This window comes from Teleopsis dalmanni, chromosome 1, assembly GCF_002237135.1.
Source record: "Teleopsis dalmanni isolate 2A chromosome 1, ASM223713v2, whole genome shotgun sequence".
Classification (NCBI taxonomy): Eukaryota; Metazoa; Arthropoda; class Insecta; order Diptera; family Diopsidae; genus Teleopsis; species Teleopsis dalmanni.
In genome coordinates this window covers 141,232,037-141,256,165 of record NC_051846.1, presented here as the reverse complement: position 1 = coordinate 141,256,165, position 24,129 = coordinate 141,232,037, and the positions used below count along the sequence as shown (strand labels likewise).

Here is a 24,129-nt window from a genome sequence, read left to right as displayed (position 1 = left end):
AAACATAACATAAAAAAATAAAAAAACAAGGAGGAAACATTGTTTAAGGACATCCGCAAACGTGATTATAGAATATGCACCTAGAATGTCCGAACTCTTTACAGGGAAGGTGTATTAATACAACTGGCTTATGTCCTTAAAAAATACAAGACTGACGTTACCGCTCTCCAGAAAATGCGATGGACGTGAATAGTATGCTTTAAAAGAGAATATTGTGACATCTACTACAGCTGACTTGCAATCAAGCTCGAAATCGGTGTCGTACTTGCGGAAAGCCAAAGGCTACGAAATTTGGTCTCTACCGTCACACCAATAAACAAAGTACTTGTAAAAATAGGCAACATTTTTTTACATCAGTCTAATATGTGCACATAACCCGATGAAGGATAAAGATGACGATAGATAAAGATGGCTTTTATAAACAGTTGAAACAAGTATATGAACGCTGTCCCCATTATAACATCAAAATCGTTGTAGGAGACTTTAACGCAAGAGTGACTAAAGAAGATGTTTTGGGTGCCATGGTCAGGAAGTTCAGTGATTTGCAATCACCGTTGGCAAGGAATCAACTGGTGCAATTAAGAGTGCGATGACGCCACCGCGCAGAAAGATGCACCATATAATGCCACTATGCGGTCAGTTTTAAAGCACGTTGCTAAATAAGATAGATCCAAGAAAAGAGAAGAGAAATGTCTTTTTAGGCGAAAAAAGAAGAAAGCAGAAAGACGTGAGTATGAAGAACTTAAAAAGATGGGTGACACTAAAGCACTACCTTTCGGGACTATTCTTTGTGCTATAACTTTTATGTTTTATATTACAGAATTGCTATCGTGAGTTTCTTTACAGATTTGCTAATTCATAGACTCAGAAATGCTACTTTACTGTAGTTGATAATGTCTATGGCGTTTTTTAAATCAAACGTGTTAGGAAATAATTTTCGTAAACGACGACTTTGCTTATTTTAAATGTGGGTACAATTATTCATGGTTTTAATTAGTATCATGGTATGGTATCATCTCTCTTAATTTATGTGAACACGTATTGAGATTTTCATGCCTGAGGTTCATATATTTTTTAAATTTTCTGCAGTTACTTTATCTTCGAATCAAATTATTATTCTACATTCTTTTGACTGCCAATTAGATATCATTTATATTAGGCGTAAGGTATGACATTGTTAATTTGATTGTAATAAATTCAAATTTAATGTTTCGACTGGATCTTAGTATAAAGTTTTTGTAAACAATACAATTGAATTAACTCAGATACATACTGAGTGATATTATGCAGAGGGCTTTAGTTAGGATAAGTACTTGGGTTATAAGCTGTGGACTAGCTGTTAACCCAGGAAAAGTCAAAATCATGCTATTTACCACTAAAACCGAAATACCGGCTTTCAGGTTGCCTTCATAAAATGGGCAACAGTTGGAACTATCGAAAAAAGCCAAATATCTAGGAATTCTGTTGAATAGTAAGCTAAACTGAAAATACAATGATGTTGTTCGAATCAAGAAGGCTTATGTAGCTTTCTACTCTCACAAAGAAGAGTTTGGAAAAAAATGGGGGATTCGTCCCGATATTACACACTGGATGTACATGGCCAATTTTCACGTATGGCGCTTGTAATGAACCTAATTTTCCTAGCCGGGGTAGTTCTCAGCCTAGTCCAAGGTCTTACAAGAAAATTTCTATTCACGGGGACCCAGCGTTCAACTACTGTCGTTTCTACCGTTGACGTAAGATGCCGTACAACAAAGTAATTATTTTGAATTCAAGTTTTTTTCTCTTTATTGAACAATTTGTAATATATGTATAACAATAAATGTATTTTAAATAAAAACAATTTATCAAATAATATCTTTACAATTACTCGTAGATAATAATAAGCAAATAATATTTAACTGATTTCAATTTTTAAAAAAAATAATATTAATTAATCATATTTTAAGTTTAAAGTTTTATAAATGCATTTTTGTGTTCACTTAAATACAACAAAATTTATAAAAAAAACTCATAAAATGTTTTTAAATAAAAATATAAGGGAAGAAGAATTTCTATTAAGCGTAGTCGTGTGAAGATTACTTTGGTATTTCACTTAGAATTTTATGTAATATTTTTACATTCCTTAAATGTGGATTAAGTAATTAAATTTTTAATGTTACACTTTATAATTAATTAAGATTATGTTTGCATATTACAGAATCCATTTTTTTCACAAATATCTTGTTTTCAGTTTAATTTCGATTTTTATACATATTATTTGTTGACTTCTGTATTTCATACATATATAAGCCTTACCCTCTCTGGTACATCAGGGCAGCTTACAATGTCCAGCGTTGATTATCAGGAATCGCCAATCCACTTAAACTTTGCCACGTATCGGAGACAAAGAGACACCAAAGCCGCGCCACGTCTTTTGCTTGTGGTGTCAACACGTTTATATGTTCGAACGAGCACCAGTACAAAATCTTTTAGTTGACCACTGTTAAAGCCGTCAACTATTTCTTTTATACTGTGGCTATTAACACTATTATCCCGAGATGCAAAAGTTGGCTAAGAAAATAGCACCAAAGTAAATTTTATTTAATAAAATCAAAGTTTTATTTGACACTTTATGCTCTTAAGCAATTTTTAATTTTACAAAAAAAAATAACTAAAGTTAAAAAAAATCTAAATTTAGTATATAAATAATTTTTGAATAAATTATTTCTATATATGGACAAATAAAAAACTAAGTAATTCACACCACCGGTACGATGCGTTGCGTTCAACATAACCACGAGCCAAGAGACAGAAACTCCTCCGCTTGCGCCTTTTATTCTCCTTTTTTCTAACTGCGTCGAGCGGACTTTTTTGCTAGCCGTTGTTCGGTCAATGCCCTCAACATTTCCCCTCATCAGGTATTCTGTTGGTTTCTTTTCAGGCTTCTGAAAGCTTTAAACTGCACTCACAGCTTTTTTCCCTTTTATTATCCGCTGCAACATTTTTACGATCAACCGAAATGCACAAAACAAATTAAAAAATGACATTTCTCATTTTTTCTATTTTTGTTTTGATCATGCTTTGTTTTTTTGCCTTTTAATACAATGTGTTTCATGCGGTTCGCGAAAAGTAATTTAAATTTATTTTAATTAATATTGTTCGAATTATATTAATTAAAATAAATATTCACAAGGGTATTTCAAGGTATGTATAGCATTCTTTTGATATGTTAGCTTACACAACATCAAATTTTATTTCGTTATAGGTAACTTTGACGTCATCATTTTTAAATACGTGTGAAGTGCGTATTGTGGCAAGACTAAAATTTATTCAAAAAAATTTAGTCGTCACAAATTTAGTCGTTTGGTGGCCAGATCTGAATAACAGCTGTAATATTGATAAACTGAACAGAGTTCAGAGGATGGAATGCCTTGGCGTCACAGGAGCTTTTAGGACGACACCCTCGGACGCCCTAAATGTGATGCTACTCCTGTACGCTATCGATCTACACATAAGTTTGTGACAGCTCTGTTAAACTGAAAGCAACAAACGTTTGTGCGGTACGAATATATTCACATAATCGGATTGTCGATACAGTTCCAAACTATCTGTATAGGATGACATCGGATTATCTGAATACGTGCCTGAATTTGAAAAAAATGTTCAGATAATATTCTCTTCAATAAATGAATGGAAAAGAAAAAATTTCGCAGCAAATTACGATATCTTAATCCATATGGATGGCTCGAAATAAAACTGCGGGGCAGGAGCAGGGATCTTTGCGCCATCTGAAAATATAAACAATTCTCTTAGGCTACATAATGAGACCACGGTTTCTCAGGCTGAAATTTTCGCAATTAGAGAAGCTTGTCGACAAATTCCAAGTCACATCAAGAACAGATGTAGTGTTGCCATTTTCATTGACAGCCAGGCAGGAATCAAAATTCTTGAATCTTTCACAACATTATCGAAAATAGTAAAAAAAAGGAGAGAGGTAATCGACGAGCTAATTCGTCGGACTGACATCACCCTCATCAGGGTTTCTGGACATAGGAACATCGAAGGGAGCGAGAAAGCTGACAGTTTAACACGCTTTGGTGCTTCTCTGGATGTGTCACTGGCGGTACCGGTGTATGTTACCCTAGAGGCAGATGGAAAACACTCAAGTCATGTGCAAAAGGTTAACATAGTCCACCTATAATAAAATTATATCGTCGTGACTCAACACAAGAGACCGTGTGAAAACTGTAAGGATCACTGCAGTTCTTTTTAGTCATTGGTGTATAAATTTGTGTTGTTATGTACGTAATAAGTGTATTTATTCGAATAAGTGTAAAAAGTATTTTTTAACGATAACGAACGATTCCTTGAAAAAGTTGGTATGTATGTATTATAATGTTGGTAGTGCACATCAAAATTCAACTTTCTACCTCGCATAACTTTCGAGGAACTAGGGACATGACAAAATAATCATCGTTTAGCTCGACACATTTAGTCCAGTGTTTTTCTAATTTTCTTATTCTCTCCAAATAATAGGTTTTCTCAAAGCTTTAAAATACGCGTTTGTTTCGGTTATGACTTCTTCATTTGACTCAAATCTCTCACCGCCAGAGGCGAGGCGTCGAATGGTTCAGAGTGTTCACTGAACACTTTAACAAAGCATCCTTTTTAGATTTTTTTTTATTAGTTAAATAATTTTGCTATGTTGCTACTTAACATTTTTTATAATAGCTTTTCCAAACAGATTAACATAAACACAAAACGTACAATACAAACAAAATCGCACATATGTTAGTTACACCCAACATTACTTATAATTAATAAAAGAGAAAACACATTCCTCTTGAAATATACTAAGGTGCAGAATAAAAACTGCACCGCGTTGCTTACAAAGCATGCAAATGAAATAACATTCACATTGGGATTATGTTCAATATTGAATACACAACACAAAACATACAAACAAATATAAAAATAAAAGAAAAAACAAGCCCCGCAAAATATGTACGGAAAATAATCGTAACAAGCGGTTAATGCGTGCAAGCGGTTCAATAAAAAAAAGTGCACTTCCAATATTTACTTTGCACTTATGCAAAGTAAATACAAAAGAGAAAAGAAATGACTGAGCGAAAATCGCTTTACATTTGACGAGAGGATCATACCACTAAACTGAACCAAAAGTTTATACAAAGCGTGCAAATACAATCAAAGTCACGGTTGCTGTTTTATATGGGGAAATGGTTCAGTATAAAAACTGAACCGGGCATTGTAAATACAAAGTAAAAGAGTAAATGAATGCATGAGAGTTTCTTACTCTTATATAGAGGTTGGAAATAAATCAAAACAAAGTCATTATTGCAATTTTATACCAGCAAATGGTAAAAGTAAAAAAAGAGATTAAAGAAATTTGAAGTGAAAAATAATATTTAGAAATGGATGAATGTGTGATTAAAGATTTGATTCAATGTCTTTTTTTAAACGATCTTCTGAAAAAAGATTTTAATTCATAAAACGAATAGACCATTTGGTCTATTCATTTGAATTTGGTACGTGATGTAAAAATGTCGAAATCTGTGGTAAGTCGCCGTTTTTCTACAGCTATTTACCATAAAAACCAGTGGATCACAGGCTGCGAACATTTAAATAAATTGTTTTGTTGGTCTTGTACGCTATTTGCTTGTGGAAAGGACAAAACTTAGAAGTAGGGGAAATACGTTATAGTCGGAATTCTGTTTTGATGAAATTGTGAACACCTTGTCAAAAAGCTGACGCCTCGCTACTGAAACTAAGTATTTATGAAGTAAAAGAAGCAACTCAAACAAATTCAAATCCTAAGAAGGCACCAGGTCTTTATCATATTACAGGCAAAATGATAAAATTTCTCCCTGATAAGGTAGTTTTATTTTTAACCATAATATTTAATAATATTCTTGCTACAGGCTATTATCCAAAGCAATGGAAAGTTTCTCTGATAAAAATGATTCCAAAACCAGGAAAGGACCCAACAATGGCTACCTCTTACAGGCCAATAAGTCTTCTTCCTCATTTATCGAAGATCTTCGAAAGAATAATTTTAGCTAAATTGGAAATATAATGCATCATAAAATAACACCTAATCACCAATTTAGTTTCAGACAAAATCACGGAACAATAGAACAAGTCCACAGATTTGCAAGTGAAATCCACACTGCTTTCCAGGAAAAAATTATTGCACCGCCATTTTTCTGGACGTTGCTCAAGCTTTCGACAAGGTTTGGCATGAATGCTTACTTGCGAAAATTAAATTAAAATTCCTTGAAAACATGCATCGGTTATTTCTTTCTTACTTAACTTCTAGAAAATTTCGTTTGAAACATAACTCTTTTACTTCAAGAGAAGTTGAAATAATGGCAGGTATTCCTCAGGAAAGTGTTTTTGGGCTGTTTTTATATTAACTATACACCGCCGATCTTCCTCTCTTTTCTAACCATAAAATCTCAACTTTTGCAGGCGATACTGCAATCCTTAGTGTACATAGAAACCCCAAAATGGCCTCTCAGAATTTGCCACTTCATCTGTGTCTTATTGAGGAGTGGTTGGCAAATGGAGGATAAAAGTAAATGAATTAAAAGGTGTTCAAATAACGTTTGCACTACGAAAAGAGACTTGTCCACAAGTTACGCTGAACAACATTCCAATTCCGCAAGCAAACGACGTAAAGTATCTTGGCATTCATCTTGATAGAAGGTTGACTTGGAGCAAACACATAGATAGTAAGAAAACACAAATGAAATTAAAGTTTAATTAGCTCTATTGGCTTATGAACCCAAATAGTAAACTAAGCTTTGAAAACAGAGTCTTTCTATACAACTGTGTTATTAAACCTATATGGACTTGTGGAATTAATTTATGGTGTTCAGCTTGCTCTACAAATATTGAAAAGATTCAAAGACTGAAAAACTTCATCACACGTAAAATAACAGGAGCCCCGTGGTACGTAAAAACAATATCTATAAGGATTTAAACATCCCATTAGTAAAGGATGTTACCCGAGCATACATAGGCAAATATCTTACGAAGCTTAGTGTACATCCCAAGCCACAAGCCAGACAGTTGCTTCCAACACGTAGAACTTTACGTTTGAAAAAAAAACAACTACTGACCAGAATTCAATAAAAAATGAAATAAAAAAAAAAAGTGTGAAATCTCTTCGTATTTCCTTTCAAGCACGTAACATCTTTATGGCCATTCAATTTTACTGTCATTGGTTTATCTAATGAAATATATATTAAAATAAGAAATATATATTATATAGAAGATCATTCCGACTGTAATAGTCCAGTTTTCTTGATTTGCATAACATTGGAAGTGCACTTTTTTTATTGAACCGCTTGCACGCATTAATTTAAGAGTTACGATTATTTTCCGTACATATTTTGCGGGGCTTGTTTTTTCTTTTATTTTTATATTTGTTTGCATGTTTTGTGTTGTGTATTCAATATTGAACATAATCCCAATGTGAATGTTATTTCATTTGCATGCTTTGTAAGCAACGCGGTGCAGTTTTTATTCTGCACCTTAGTATATTTCAAGAGGAATGTGTTTTCTCTTTTATTAATTATAAGCAATGTTGGGTGTATCTAATATATGTGTGATTTTGTTTCTATTGTACGTTTTGTGTTTATGTTAATCTGTTTGGAAAAGCTATTATAAAAAATGTTAAGTAGCAATATAGCGAGATTATTTACCTAATAAAAAAAATCTAAAAAGGAAGCTTTGTTAAGGTGTTCAGTGAACACTCTGAACCATTCGACGCCTCGCCTCTGCTTAGTTTAATTGGAGCTTTCACCTTTACTGGAAAATGAACTCTAGGGTGGAAGTTGACTACTTCTGGATTTGGTTGAAATACTGTTTTTAAGTAATTAACTAGAACAGATCCCTTTTCTTCATTACTTTTAGCCCATGATCCGTCTAGTTTTCGGATGCGAGTAACATTTTGAATAGGAATTTTCAATTTTTTGAATGCTTTCCACAAAGCATAATTGTTTTCTTTATTAGGTCCAATATTCACTAAATAGTGCCGTACTGCCAAATTTCTATGATTGTTGAGTGTTTCTTTAAGTAATTTAGTGAATTCATTACGTCTTTGTTTAGCGTTAGGAGAACGAAACTTTTGCCATTCACGTCTCAATTTCATTGTGAGAAACAACTTCCGAACGAGCGATTTTTCTGTAAGTTGAGGTATCTTTTATCGCATGGTTATTGTTTTGTTCAGTAATTTCAGAGCTTTATCAATACTTGAATGACATCTAAGATCTGTAATTTGAGGTATGCGATTCTGCATTATGTTAGTATAATATGACCAGTTGATAATTTTTTTTTGCTGATCTGACATTCTGTATCGTTTCTATATAGTTTTAACAAAGTTGAAATAACCAGAGAGAGTCTGAGGATAGATCAAATGATGGTACTGAAGTTAAATCTTTTCTACTTAGTCCTTTAATAACACTAAAGTCAATCAAGTCAGGTATTTTATGTTGATCAGTTGGCCAATACGTTGGTTGACCTGAGGAAATAATATCAAGATCATTCTTAAATGCCATGTAAAGCTGTCTGACTCTTGGTGAGATTAGTCTCGAACCCCAAAAAGTGTGTTTCGCCAGCAGCTACATATTTGGGACCTAACATATTAAAAAATGTACGAAATTGGGCTGTAGTTACAGTAAGCCGTGGAGTTTAGTAAACAGCAGAAAAAACTATTTTATTCGGACCAGTTTTTACACAAATTGAGGTAGCTTGCATGTGTTTTTCACTATATTGCTCTAATTCAAAGTGGTGAACAGTTTTCTTGATTAATACGCCGGTGCCTCTCTGAGCTTTTTTATCTGGATGTTTGGTGTCATAAAATTTGTAACCATTTATCCGAAAACAATTTTTTTGCTTTAAGTGAGTCTCTGATAACAGCATAATATCTATGTCATTTCTATATAGATAATCTTGAATTTTAAGTGAGTGTTGGCAGAGTTTGATTTTGAATCATACTTTGCATAATGTTAATCATCAGTTTTTGCATCCAATCCATAAAATTGTCCATGTTATGAATAAAGGATGAAAGTATAGATTCAGTATTTGAAGACATATTGGTGATTTCAGAGTTATTGTTGATAGTTGGAGTATTCTTAACAACGTCTGCATAAGATTGTAAATTTGATTTGTTATTTGAAGAAGTTGTTGCATTTTTAATTATATTAATAAATTGATTGGGCAAAATATTCGCAGAATTTGTTGTATTCACTTAAGTTTTACTTACATTATTTTTAATTCTTTGTTTTAGTTCAATGTATACTGGGCAACCTCTATAATTCGCTGTATGGTTTCCACCGCAATTTGAGCAACATTTATCTTTGTAATCAACTTTGTTCTTCGGACATTTTGCAGAACATATCACGCCTATACTTTCTAGTTCGCAATATGTTCTTGAGTGTCCATATTCCTGACAATTTAGACATTGAATAGGCTCTCAGCGTTTATGTGGTTCTTCAACCACAATTTTCCTGTGAAGTAAATACCTTAAAGAATATATAGGATGTATCTCCCCTTTTTTAAGTTTTTTACAATCAGGCTTTAGCTCAATTTTGTATATGGGCTGAGGTATGCGATCTCTATTTAATATGTTATGTACGCTGTTTACGTTAAAATTAAGTTCTTCAAGAGCTTCTTGAATTTTAATTGGGTCTACTTCAGGATCTATTCCATTGATTATTACAATAAGACCTTTACTAGATTTTAGTTGATAAGAGTAGAATTTCTTGTTGCGTTTCGCAAAATCATTAAATACTTGTCGGAAGTGGTCTTCTTTGTATACGTGGAGCTTTTACTCATCAACAATGAAGAGCTTTTATTTGATATAGTGCTTTCGTGAGGAAGAGTCTGTGTTACTATATATGAGTTTTTTACCGATTCGAATATCGATTTACTCATTGGAGTATGTAAAGTGTTTATTTGCGCGGGAATTAAGGGGGTTTTAATTATTGTCCTTTATTTTCAAAAAATTAGTATTCTCACTTTTGTTGAGTTCACTTGATTTTAAATTTAAATCACTAGAATTAAATGGCATTAACAAATCATTATTAAAAACATTATTTTTGTTCTGGGCTTGCTTTGATTCTGGAAGGGAATGAGCTACGCTCATTGAGCTTTGAAACTCAGAAAACTTTTTTGTTTGTTTACAATTTCAGAGGGAAAGTCCAGCAATTAAATTATGATTAGTAAATAAGAAAATACACTTTTAATGAATTTAAAACATAAAAAAATCTTGGAATCACTTTTTGTTTCTAACTTAGAATTTGGAATAATTTTACACTTGATTTCCATCGCTGATTATTAAAAACTGCTTTACATTTCAAATGTCCTTAGCAGTTTTCAACCGAGCCAAAATGAAGCAGTAAATTAATTAAAACCAAGACACTGAGGATCGAATAATATCTGATAGTCGTGCTCAATGCACTGAAAAGCGCGAAGTTGTCTATTAGTTTCCCAATGAGTATGTAAAATCTATTGATTGGTTTGAGGATCAGTCTACTGTGAAGCGTTCATTTTGCTTAAACCGACACACCATAAGTCAAGTTAAGAAAATTAATTATATCTTCTTAGGTATACATAGACAGTAGTTTTGTTTGTTTAGAGGTCTATGAAACAATGTTAATAGAGATAAAATAAATATCCATCATCTTAAAGCAAAATCATAATTAATGAGAGTTATAAAAAAATTTATTAATTAATTTGCTGTTGTGTTCAAATAATTAATGTATATACAGACATAATAAAACAATGAACAAATTTCGATTCAATGTGGATCAGCGTGCAACTGAGGCACTGGCACTGGCACTGGCACTGGCTTCAGCGACAACACCTAGTTGCGCGTCTCCCTGAGCTGAAGCATCTCCAGTAGAACCAGCCGCACCACCGCCATATGAACCAGCAGCACCACCTCCATATGTTGAGCCAGCATCTCCATTACCTGGAATTAGTGAAATGTTTTAATTGAATCCCATATTTAGAAATATTATCCTTATCCTAACATGTCGTTATGCTGAATAGGAAGAATCCTAATAATAAAATCTTGTTCATTTTGATTTTTAGTTTCGTTCTCGTTTAGTACTAACTATACAAAATAAAATCGAACTATTGTACAGATAGATCACGTTTGCTCGGGTATATATACTATTCGGAAAACAGATTTATAGTTTTCAGAAATTGAAGGTCACTTAGCAAACGCTTACGTTACACACGAGCAATTCGATACGCTCATTACAAGTGTTAAGTAGCGGAACCTTTTAGTTTTCTTAACAGATTTAACAAATTTGTTATTTTATATCACAAAAAATTGACTAAAAGTTCTCTAGACTTTCTTCTATAAATTGAAGTTAATGAATAGTTAGTGCAAGACTAACAAAAGGGTTAGCAAAGAATAAGCAGATAGATGAATTTTAGATAGCTTTTTTATAAAATTAATCTACGGTCAACTAATCAATTAAACTTCCTAAGCTTCTTTACATGTGCCCCTAGGGGTACCGGTTTTCGTTTACGTGAAGACCGTTAAAAGAAGCAGTTACCTACACTTTTTTAGCCTGTTTATAGTAAGTGGAAAACACTTAGGTCATGTGCTATTTCTCGGTTAACATGGCCCACTTCTAATTAGACTATATTTTGGGAACTTATCAAAAGCGATCGTGCGAATACTGCAACGCTTACTGTAGTATTGTCTAGTCATTGGTGTCTATGAAATTATACATAGAAACTGTGTATTTTTTTAATACCTATTGCAGAATAAATCATTTTCTCTCTGAATGCTCTGAATGATGAATTTAGTCTGCGTATTAAGGTTTCTTGCCAGTAATATAGTAGCAATACGGTGAAAATCCGGTAATTCAAGTCAACGGAAAGTTAATTACTGATCCACCACTTTAACCAGCCAACCAAACTTTCCGAGCTCAATCAAAACTGGAGAAGAAAAGAAAGATTTATGCTTGTTCGTTAATTTCGTACCGAAATCGTTTCGGTTTACTTCAGCTTCATAAAGACATAACATTCATGTATTCTTTATATAGGTGAAAAATTCCCAACTCTTGCAAATAACAATCTATTTTGAAAAGATTTGTAAAATTAAGAACAAGCAAAGAAGAATGAAAATTTTTTCTTATGAATGTGTCGGTTGAGGAGATAATAACTTATTTGCTAAAAGGAATAGGATAGAAACAAATTCTCCTAATTTTTTGATTGCAGTTTGCAGAGAGCAATTCAATTGCCTTAATTTATATTAAAAGAAATAAGAATTATATTTAAAATTAAAAAGGATGTAACGGGCAAAAAAGTGTGCCCTAATGGAGAAGTGATGCGAATATATAGCCTAGCCTGTTCAAATGTCAACCTCACCTACACGTGGCGCATCCTGTTTTTTGCATACGAGGCTCTGGCGACCGAGTACAGGCGGTAAAACCTGAAAAAAATATAAGTGAGCGGAAATTCTCTAACTATTTAACACCAATCCTATCTCCGGGTTAGCGAGGAGATCTGGCCATCCAAGTTGGGGGTTGATCGCAAGGCCAGCAACCCTGCATCGGAAAAATTTTACCACTACGCAACCCTTAGACATACCTCGGAACAATGGAAGGATACACGTTGACGGACTATGGCGACGAAATTTGGACTTAAGATTTGAAACATGGAACGTATTAACGATGTTAACATCAGGAAAAATGATGGAAATAGCTGATAAAATGCGCAGGTATAGCCTCAAAATACTCGCAGTTCAAGAAGTAAGATGGGCGGAATATGAAAAAATCGACAAGAAAACATTTTCATTTTACTATAATGGAGTTAAGGGCAACACAGGAAGAAAAGGAACCGGTTTCTTTATTGACAAAAAAATTAAGGGTAGTATTATGAGTTTTGAACCTATAGATGAAAGAATATGCAAGCTTCGAGTACAAGGTAAGTTTAATAACATCACTTTCATAAACTGATACGCCCCTACAGAAGATAGTGAAGATGAAGAAAAGGAACATTTCTATGATACTCTGATTAAGGCAAGCAAAAATGTGAATAAGTATGATACAAAAATAATACTAGGCGACTTTAACGCGAAACTAGGTAAGGAACCATTCCTTAATGAAATATGCGGAAAAAATTTACTATTCGAAGTAACCAGTCCTAATGGGTTACAACTTGCTCAGCTTACACAAAAACTAAATTTCAGAATAATGGGCACCTTTTTGAACACAAACGAATACATAGGGCTACGTGGAGAGTGCCGGGAAATACAGGCTCAAATCAAATTGATCATATTCTTGTCGATGGCAGGCATTTTTCGTCAATCCTCGATGTTAAAGTTTGCAGAGGAGCTAACTTCGACTCAAATCACTGTTTGGTAAAATCTATAATAAGACAGAGAGTATCTAAGATAGAACAACAAAATATAAGAAAAGTTTGCAAATGGGATGTAGATAAACTGAAAATAGCGAGTAATCTGGATAGGCATCGCAGCGTGATACAAAATTAATTCCAAGAAGACATCTCAAAGCGAATTCAATTGAAGAGAAATGGCTCAATAGAAATCGTAATACTCGACTCGGCAAAAGAAACAATTGGTGAGATGAGAGCTATACGAAGTGTGGAATGTTACGATAATGAATACAGGGAAGCAATTGCACCAAGAAATACAGTGAGAATGAATATGATAAATAGAGGCACAAAAGCAGCTATTCTGTGCTACCGTGAAAAAAGAAAAACTGCGTATAAGCTTTGTAGAAAGAAAAAAAGGGAGTTTTACAAGACAAAAATTAAACAAATAGATGAAGAAAGAATGAGAAACAATACAAGGGATTTCTATAGTCAAATAAATTGTATTAGTAGCAAATATGAACCAAGACCTTTTGCATGCAAGGATAAAAATGGGATAGTACGCACTGAAACAAACCAAGCCATAGAGAGATGGAAGGAGCATTTCACCGACTCATTAAGCTTCAACAGCATAAATGAAGCGATATCGGTAAAAACTGCAATACCGCAACTGATGGCAAGTTACGATCTTCCGAGCCTAGGCGACGTGAAAAATTCGGTGAAAAGGTTAAAGTTAAAGAAAGCGCTAGGAGAGAACAATATTACATAGAAACCGAAATGCACTCCTTGATATGTGGAATATGGCACAGCGAACAACTGCCAGAAGCATTGTAAAGCAGTTTAATCTTCCCAGTCTATAAGAAAGGCAACAAACTTGAATGCGGCAACTGCAGACCAATCTCGCTGCCCGATGTTGGCTATAAAATTTTCTCTAATATTTTAAAAGATAAGCTTCATGAAGCAATTGGTGAAACTATAGGCGAGTATCAATGCGGTTTTAGACCTGGTAGGTCAACAATTGATCAAATATTTGTGCTACGTCAATCGATGGAAAAGTGCTATAAGCCTCCAAGGATCAGAAATCATAAACGGTCTGGCGTGGGCGAGCGCCCCGCAAAAACTTACTCGATTGGTCGCAATGATTCTTGCGAACTCATCAGGCAAGGTTATTATCAATGGACACTTCTCAGTCGTTTTCAATAAGCTTTGGAGTTCAACAGGGTGACAGCCTTTCAGCATTCTTGTTTATATTAACATTACACTACGCCATTCACTCCATTGAAAATCTCGTCATATTAAACAAATACCTCAAGCTAGCAAGAGGGAACGAGGGTACGGGTATCACATATCAATTGGTGAATACAATTTTAAGGTTGTTAGCAACTTTACATACCTCGGTGCGCCGATTAGCAACAATAATGATTGCAGAATCGCAATAAGAAATAGAATACAAGCAGCAAATAGATGTTTTTACAAATATTTAGACTTAATGAAATCAAGACTACTATCCAAGGAAAGTAAGCTACGAATGTACATGAAAATAATAAGACCGGTAGTTACATATGGGTCAGAAACATGGACAATGACGAAGGCGGACGAAGAAGCTTTAAAAATTTTGAAAGAAAAATAGTTCGCCAAATTTACTGACCAATCCAAATTGATGCAGTAACTTTTCAAAGACGATCAAATAATAAAATTGAAGAACTGCTTAGAAACGAAAATATAGTGAGATACATTAAGTTGCAAAGGTTACAATGGGCTGCTCATGTAACAAGAATGGGGTCGGAGAGAAAGCCGAACAGCATATTCAACGCAAAGCCGATGACAACCAGGCACAGAGGTAGGCCAAGAACAAGATGGGATGAGAACGTGTATGATGATGCAAGAACGATTGGAGTACTGAACTGGAAGAGAGTAGCAGAAGATAGGGACAGGTGGAGGCAGATCGTGAGGGAGGCCAAGGTTCATACTGGACTGTAGTTCCAAATAAGAAGACGAAGATTTCAAATTAAAAATATTCTGTTTTTCTTAAAGCAATAGTGTTTGATAAGAAGATGTGGAACCTTTATTGTCATTATTGAATTTAATGACCTAATAAAACATCATTAAATGTTTTATCAATTTGATTAGTAAAAAATGTATACAATACTTCTCTTTGTAAATTTAAAAATTATGTACAGAGAATATTAAACATCATGATGCCAAATGTTTATAGCCTCAGATGATGTGGTCGTTTAATAGGAACACTGGGGTGCCATATTGACAAAAATATGCCTGAAATTGATTCCTATCGATCGATAAGAATGATGGAGTGCATTTTTCATTATTTATATTGATGTCAAACAGATCTTTTCAATATAATATTTCTATGGAATGGTTAAAGCTTATTCTTTATCCTTACCACCAAGAGAACCAGCAGCACCACCTCCAGAAGAACCAACCGCACCACCACCTCCACCAACTTCACCACCTCCACCACCTCCAGCAGAACCACTCGAACCACCACCAAATGAAGCAGCAAGATTGCCTCCGAACGAAAAGCCAGCGTCTCCATTACCTGGAATAAGTCACATGTTTTAATTGAATCCCATATTGAGAAATAATATCCTTGTCGTTACAAGTCATTATGCTGAATAGGAAGAATCCTAATAATAAAATCTTGTTCATTTTGACTTTTAGTTTTGTTTTTGTTTAGTACTAACTATGCAAAATAAAATCGAACTATTGTACAGATAGATCACGTTTGCTTGGGTATATATACTATTCGGAAAACAGATTTATAGTTTTTAGAAATTGAAGGTCACTTAGCAAACGCTTACGTTACACACGAGCAATTCGATACGCTCATTACAAATGTTAACTAGCGGAACCTTTTAGTTTTCTTAACAGATTTAACAAATTTGTTATTTTATATCACAAAAAATTGACTAAAAGTTCTCTAGACTCTCTTCTTTAAATTGAAGTTGATGAATAGTTAGTTATATAAACCAAAAATTGTTTACTGATTTACGATTCCATAACTCAATCTATAGTCTCAAAATTATGTTAGTACTGAATTAATGATATAAAAATAATCAATTTCTCTAAGAGACAAATATACGTCAATCAGTTGCTTTTTAATTGGCAGTGGGACGCGAGCTGAACTTACAATATTCCATATGCGGCTTTTTATGTTGTCCCTGTTCAATGATTTGGTATTTCAGATTAAGTGAAGAAGATTCGTGTAGTCTACAATCGTTATCTCTGCTAGGTCAATAAAGAAACTGTTTAATATATATAAATATATGAATACTTTTTGCATTCGCATTTCCAAGAAGAAACATAGAAAATGATTGATTGGTTACTCTCTTTATATGGAAGTGATAAACGGAAATGGGACTACTTGTATTATATAAATATATTGTAATAATCGTATTCATTTATATTTAAATATTCTCATAAATATAATTTATTCTGAGTGATTAATGGATCCTTTACGAGTTCTTACAAGTCGGGGTAAGCCTTAATAACTAATTTGAGAATTTCTCAAGAAGATTAACAATTCCAATAGTAAGAAGAGTTAATCCTCATATTTTAGCTAACTGCAGGGTAATATTACTATCGAAGTACAGTGTGAGGATATTTATTGGACTGGTTAGTTCAAGACTAACAAAATGGGTAGCAAAGAATACACAGATGGATGATTAGTCAGATGGAAATTAGTCTACGGTCAACTAAATTCTAACTCGCTGAGGGTACTGGTTTACGTTTCTCTTGTGATCGTTATATGTAATTTCTAAATCTACATTATTCTTCAGTTGTATTAGGTTGAAACTCTCTAGAATGATACACTTAATGACAGAAAAGAAGAAGCCAGAAGAAATTCACCTTTAAAATAGATATCACCACCACCAGCATCGTAGGAAGCAGTACCTGTGTTGGCATCAGTAGAAATAGTGTTTGTAAGATGCAGGTACGTCATTTCCATGACCAACAGTAACATATACATCGACTTAGACTGAAATGCCAACTTTATTCAAGCCCAAAATATGATTTTTCTCATTTTGCTTACGTTTTCGTTTTTGTTAGGTACTGACTACATAATATGTACTGACTACATAGATTTTTTTTCTTTAAGTTAGCTACAATTCTTATTTCATTGCTTCAACTAATATTTTGGAGGTCACAACGGACTTCACTGCTTAGAGTTTCATTATTAAAGAACGACTTTAAGCAGTAAAGTTGGTTAAAAACTCGACTATTCTTATAAAATAAATTTGATAGTAGGTAACATATATACCATATTATTTTTTAGTTGGTCTTTTAAACAAAAATGTCTTTATTTTGTTAATAAAAATGTTTATCGAAATTCTACTTATATTATGCACTTGTAATATGTATGGGTAGTAATTTAAGATATTGCAGAACAAATCTTTTAAAGTTTTAAGTCGTCCATAATAATGACTTTTATTCATCAGAGATCGAGCCTTTTTTGCAGTTTGTTGAGGTGATCTTGAACAGATTATGTGGCTGTGAATGGATCGTCGCTATGGCTGAGAATGGCAGTGTTGTCCGCAAATGTTGATGATGTTGTATAATCACTGTTTGGCATATCTGCTGTGAAAATCAGTTAGAGCAAAGGGCCCAGTCACTACCTTGGGGTACATCGGCCTTAATGGGGAATGTATTGGAGACAAAAAATTTTGTTTTATAACAAATCTTCTTTTTGAGAGGTAGATTATGATAAGTGAGGATATATTGTATGGTTTTAAGTTTCGATATGAGGTGACTTGAGTGGAGTCCTTTTTGGGCTTGGGTGTCATCATAATTCAAGATAGCTTTCAGTTGTTTCGAAAATACGGATTCCTTAGAATAGCATTATAAATGAAAAGATGCTGGTCTTTGCCGATTTGTGGGATCTCTTTCAGCATTTTCGCTGTTATTAGGTCGTAGCCTGGGGCTTTTTTGGTATATAAATTTTTGATTTCGTTTTTTAGTGGTTTTTTATTGAAGCAAATCGTCGTTTTGTCGTTTTGTGTGAGGGAAGCCAGAGGGTGTAGTTTTGTTAATATAGAGTTTGGGATGAATACATATTCAAGGTGATCTGCAAAAGCAGTGCCCAACAAATTGTGCTGGTGAAAAGTGTGGAATAAAATTTTTGTGTTCTATGCGATTTTTTTCTTTAAGTAGTCTCTGCAGTGCTTTCGTAAGATTCTTAAGTTGTCTTTTAATTCGGGTGGATCTTTGTTGTTGTTATTGGGGTCGTACTTGTCGTTTCACCTGTATAAGGGCTGCATTTTCGTTCAACGTGTCATAGTTTATAGGTTTGTGAGGTATTAGGTCTGGGGTTGATATTCGAGCGGCTTGCTGTAGTAGAGCTGTGAAGTCCTGCATGGCCTTGTCTCTTTGATTTTAGGGACGTGTCGGTGTTAATATGTGAGCTAATTTATTTTTTAAATTTTAGCCAATTTGTGTGTTGGTTTGTAAGTTTTTCTTCGAATTTTGGGTTGACTATTGTTGTATTTTTAATCAGAATAAAAGTCGGTGTGTGATCAGAGGAGAGTTTTAAGGATGGCTCTGTAGCAATTTGTTTTTTTGTTTAATGTAGGTGAGTGTGCCAGTGGAGGTTATGTCAAGGTCGAGTTTAGATACCATGTTCATCAGGGATTTTTCTTTTAGTGGTATAAGTCTTGAGGTCCAGAATGTATGTTTGGTATTCAAGTACTCGGTCGCTATGAATTAGGGTCCTAGCTTTGTAAAATATTCTTCAAATTGCGGTTCCGTTATTTCATACCTTGGTGGACAATAAATTGAGGTTATAGTCAGATCTTTTATGTACTTTTCTAGGCATATGCTTGTCCCCTGCATATATTCTGCCCGCAACTTGCCCGTCCATTGGGGTGTTTCGTATCGTAGAGTATGTAACCAGGTTTCTTAAAGTAGCTCTTTTCGTTAAAATGGGTTTCTGAGATAAACATTACGTCAACTTGATGTAATTGTAAAAACAATACAAGTTCCTTTTTATGTTGGCTTAAGCCGTTAGCATTCCAGAAGCAAAATTTTGATTGCATTCATGCTTTAGATAGGTTTGAAAGTAGGATTTTTTGATGTTGAATCATTCTCTGCATCATATTTTGGTGGTCATAAATTGTTTCATATCTTACATAAACAGTTGGATCATGTTTTTGATATTTGAAGATGGCTTAGTAGAGATTTCATTTTGGGTGTTGTTTGAGCCAGCGAATCCTGTAACAGCGTTTGCATATGACATTCGGGAACATGTATTGTTGGACTACTGACTGAGAGCGGAGACCCAATGCTGGAAACATTCTCTGTTTTTTGGTAATATATACTATATATTCTTTGTAATTTGCAGTGTTGTTACCATTGTTACTAACAATTTCTGTATTTTTATGTATTTTTTTTTATGTTCAGTTCTTAGTGGGGTGAAAGTCACCACATGCAACGCAAATACTGCGGAGTGTGCAATAGGACTTCAAATATCCATATTCCTGGCAATTAGTACATTGCACTGGATTTTTACGCTTGTGCGGTTCTTCTACTGATATTTTTGTGTGGATTAGGAATTTTCTTTCAAACTCTTTTTCTGCGAGCGCTTCTTTAATTTCTGATGTGTTCAGACCCAGTTCTATTCCTCTTATAAACACTGTTAATCCTACGGCACTTTTTAGTTGGTATGTGTAAACTTTTTACCATTTTTTTTGAGGTTATTTACAACTGTTCTGTATTGTTTTTCTTCGTTGATCGAAATTTTTGTTTCATCGACATTTCCTTTACGAAGAGGCACAACGTGAAATGAATCTTTTCCATTACTTTGTGTTAGGGAGTATATGGGAGCGTTTGTTTTTTTTTCACGCAGAAATATAGGTCGGGTATTTTTATCATCTTCGGTTAGAACGGCAAATTGATTCGCTGTTGAAATATTTTCAATTTTTCGCGATTTTGTTGAATTTGCATTATTAGGATTTTCTGGTTTCGGGCTACGTTTTCCTTTCATAATAATAATGACAGATTCTTTTGAATTGATGAAGTAAAAGTTGAACGACCTGTAGTGAAAGTCATCATGATAATTAAGGAGACATGTGAATTGCAGCAGCTACAACAACATATGCACAAAATTTGCACCCAGCAGTTCTATAGGAGACTGTTGAAGTTAAATCCTACCACAATGTTAATAACATTACACATATATAGATATTTTGTCAAGCTTTAATAAGCTTTTATTTAGTCCTACATAATTTAATTTAATAAAAACCGACAGTTGTGATTATACACTCGAAAAGCAAACAACGCGTTTTATTGAAAAGGTGTGTTCTACATTTGATAAATTCCAACAGGTTATGGGCCCAGGCTTAACTCAAGTAATATGAATTCTATGTATAATATTGATAAACTGGATGAAAATAATTACGACTCATGGAGTATCCAGATGAGGAGTGTCCTCATACACCAAGGGCTCTGGTGTGTCATAAGTGAAAAAATGCCTGAAATGACCAAGGATGGAAAATATGTGGATATATGTGAAAAGTGGAGACTGAACGATGAAAAGGCGTTGGCGGTAATAACTTTGTCAATAAAAACTTCAGAAATTGGACATATAAAAAAATGTAATACCGCAAAATCCGCTTGGACTGCATTAAGAGAAATTCATCAGCCCACTGGACCGATAAGAAAGGTATCTTTGTTTAAGAAAATGATATATATGCGCATGAGTGAGGGTGATTCCATGCAGCGAGCTTCGAAAAGGTCATTGAACAACTTTCAGAAATTGGCCTTGAATTGCAAGAAGAATTGTTTGTAATAATAATTTTAGCAAGTTTGCCAAAAAGTTATGAAAACTTTGTTGTTGCGTTAGAAACAAGAGATCAGCTTCCAAAGCTTAGTGCTTTGAAAACAAAATTATTTGAAGGAAGTGAGCGGAGAAAACATAATGAAACAGTCGAAGCAGATGGTACTGTACAAGCATTAGTTGCTACATCAAGCCATAAATATTCCAACAACGAGCACACCAAAAGATATAGCGGAGGTAAAGGAGATAAAAATTTTAGAAAAAAGAGTAACTTTAAATGTTACAAATGTGGGAAGAAAGGCCATTTCGCTGCAGAATGCAGATCAAGAGAAACTTCTGTTAAGAGAACTGAAAAAGTTTCTGGAGAATATTCAAAATCATTTTTTTTCTGTTTTTGGAGTTAGTCAAAACACGGTACTAGATGCTTGGATAGTGGCGCAACTTCTCATTTGTGCGCGCATCGTGAAATGTTTGAAGATTTTGAGCAGTGTAGTGAAAAAATAATGCTTGCAGGTAATAAATTTCTCAAAGCTATAGGACGTGGTAACGTGAGAATAAAAAGTCACATGGGTGAACTTATATTAAAAAATGTGTTGTATATTCCGGTATTGCAATGTAATTTTGTTTCTGTAAGCAAGGCAGCAAACAATGGTTACAAAGTGACATTCGATAAAAATAACGCGTATATTTATGATCAAAACGGTGAAACTGTGTTAAAAGCAAAGCAAATAAAACAATTATTTTTTTGTGAAATATTAAACAAAACAATCGATTTGAAAACGCAATTGTTTTTTAATAATAATGCAAATGATAATTTAGTTCTGTGGCATAGACGGTACGGACATTTAAATATTAATAGTTTAATCGAATTAAAAAATAAACAACTAGTGCTGGGTTTAAAATTTGATTCAGATCAAAAACATATAAACTGCACAGTGTGCCTTAAATGCAAATGCAACATTAAACCGTTTCAATCGTCTCAAAGTAAAACGAAAAATATTTTAGACTTAGTCCATAGTGATGTTTGTGGACCAATAAATGTTAATTCAATCGGAGGATCCAGATACTTTGTTACTTTCGTAGACGACAACTCGCGGTATATTTTTGTTTATTTTATAAGGCAAAAATCAGAAGTTTTAAATGTTTTCAAATCATTTAAAAGCATGGTTGAATGCCAAACAGGTAAAAAAATTAAAACGTTACGTAGTGATAATGGCACTGAATACGTAAATACAGAATTTAATAATTATTTAAATGAAAAGGGTATTCTTAGACAATTGACTGTGCCTCATACTCCACAACAGAATGGCGTTGCTGAAAGAGTCAACAGAACTTTAGTAGAGATGACACGAAGTATGATCTTAAACGCAGGTGTCGACGAGAACTTCTGGGGTGAAGCAATTAACACTGCAGCATATATAAGAAACCGATCACCAACAAGAACAATAAAGAACTTGACTCCATATGAAATTTGGTGGGAAAAGAAACCTGTGGTAAGTCATTTGCGAGTATTTGGTTGCTTGGCGATAGCTCTTGATAAAACTGAGAAAAAGAAATTTCGACCAAAGGGCAAAGAAATGATTATGGTTGGCTATGCAGAAAAATCGAAAGCATATCGGCTATATGACAAAATAAATAAAAGGCTTGTTGTAAGTCGCGATGTGTATTTCGTTGAAAATTTAAACGATAATAGCAATATTGATCTCCTACCTTTATTAAGTGCAAGTAATCTTAACCGCTATATTCCAGATAATGAATTTGAAATTCCAACTAAAAATCTCAAAAACAGTGAGGAGAAAGGAACTGCCAACAAAGAAAGTAGTCAAATGAATACACCACAGGAAGATGATATACCTGATGTTCCAGAATCCGAAGACTATACTGGTACAAGAGTTGGTTATAATTTAAGACCAAGGCCACAATGTGATATTGTAAACTTAGTAGCTCCAGTCAAGATGTCAACTGATATAGTAGTCCCAGAAACAGTCTTCGAAGCTCTACAGAGCGAACAGTCCGCTTACTGGAGACGCGCTATGCAGGAGGAGTATGATATATTGGTAAAAAATAATACATGGGACGCGGTGAAGCTACCAACAGGACAAAAAGCTATCGGCTGTAAATGGGTTTTTGCAGTGAAATTCGATGCAACTGGAAACATCGAGTGGTACAAAGCACGATTGGTCGCTAAGGGCTGTAGTCAAAAGTACGGTGTTAATTATACTGAAATATTTTCACCGGTAGTGAGATACGAAACCATAAGAATGATTTTAGCTATAGCAGTAGAATATGAACTTCATGTTCATCACCTTGACGTTTCATCAGCATATTTGAATGGTAATCTCGAAGAAACAATTTTTATGGAGCAACCGAAATTATTCGAGAAAGACGATAATAAAGTGCTTCAGCTCAAAAAATCTCTATATGGACTTAAACAGTCAGGCCGAATGTGGCATTCCAGATGGAATGAGGAATTGGAGAAAATAGGATTTGTCTCATGCCGAAGCGAACCATGTGTATACACAAAAAATAACAATAAATGTTTGAATATCATCGCAGTGTATGTGGATGATTTGTTACTTGTGTGTACAGACCTAGGTGAGTTGGGCGCAATAATAAAGAAAATCTCTAATATTTTTCAGATAGTAAATAAGGGTCCTATAAATCATTTTCTGGGTATGGAAGTGGAGCGTGAAAATCCAACTGGTGCTTTGACTATTAGTCAAAAACAACTTGTATTGCAGCTCTTAAAGAAAAATCGTATGAGTGTGTGTCGCCCAGTCTCTACCCCTCTTGAGACAAACTTTCAGGTACATTACATAAATGAAAGTTGTAATAAAGTTGATATAACGGAATACCAGTCATTGATTGGCTCACTAATGTATATTGCTATCAATACAAGACCTGATATATTGCACTCAGTATGCAAGCTAGCCCAGAGAAATTGTAATCCCCACTCTGAGCATTTAACGGCAGCAAAG

At 34.1% G+C, this 24,129-nt stretch overlaps 2 protein-coding genes across 5 annotated transcripts in view; one reads left to right on the top strand and one right to left on the bottom strand.

Annotated features, from left to right (window-relative positions):
* The window catches only part of LOC119669051 (circumsporozoite protein-like), a 173,141-nt gene that overhangs the window by 53,162 nt on the left and 95,850 nt on the right, over positions 1-24,129 (top strand). The window lies entirely within an intron of this gene.
* Positions 10,710-16,095, bottom strand: LOC119669054 (keratin, type I cytoskeletal 9-like). Its single transcript, XM_038078785.1, has 3 exons — positions 15,981-16,095; positions 15,764-15,919; positions 10,710-10,981 (listed from the first exon to the last, which is right to left on the bottom strand). Exons 1-3 carry the CDS (start codon positions 16,027-16,029, stop codon positions 10,818-10,820), a joined length of 369 nt encoding a protein of 122 aa, XP_037934713.1. The 5' UTR covers positions 16,030-16,095; the 3' UTR covers positions 10,710-10,817.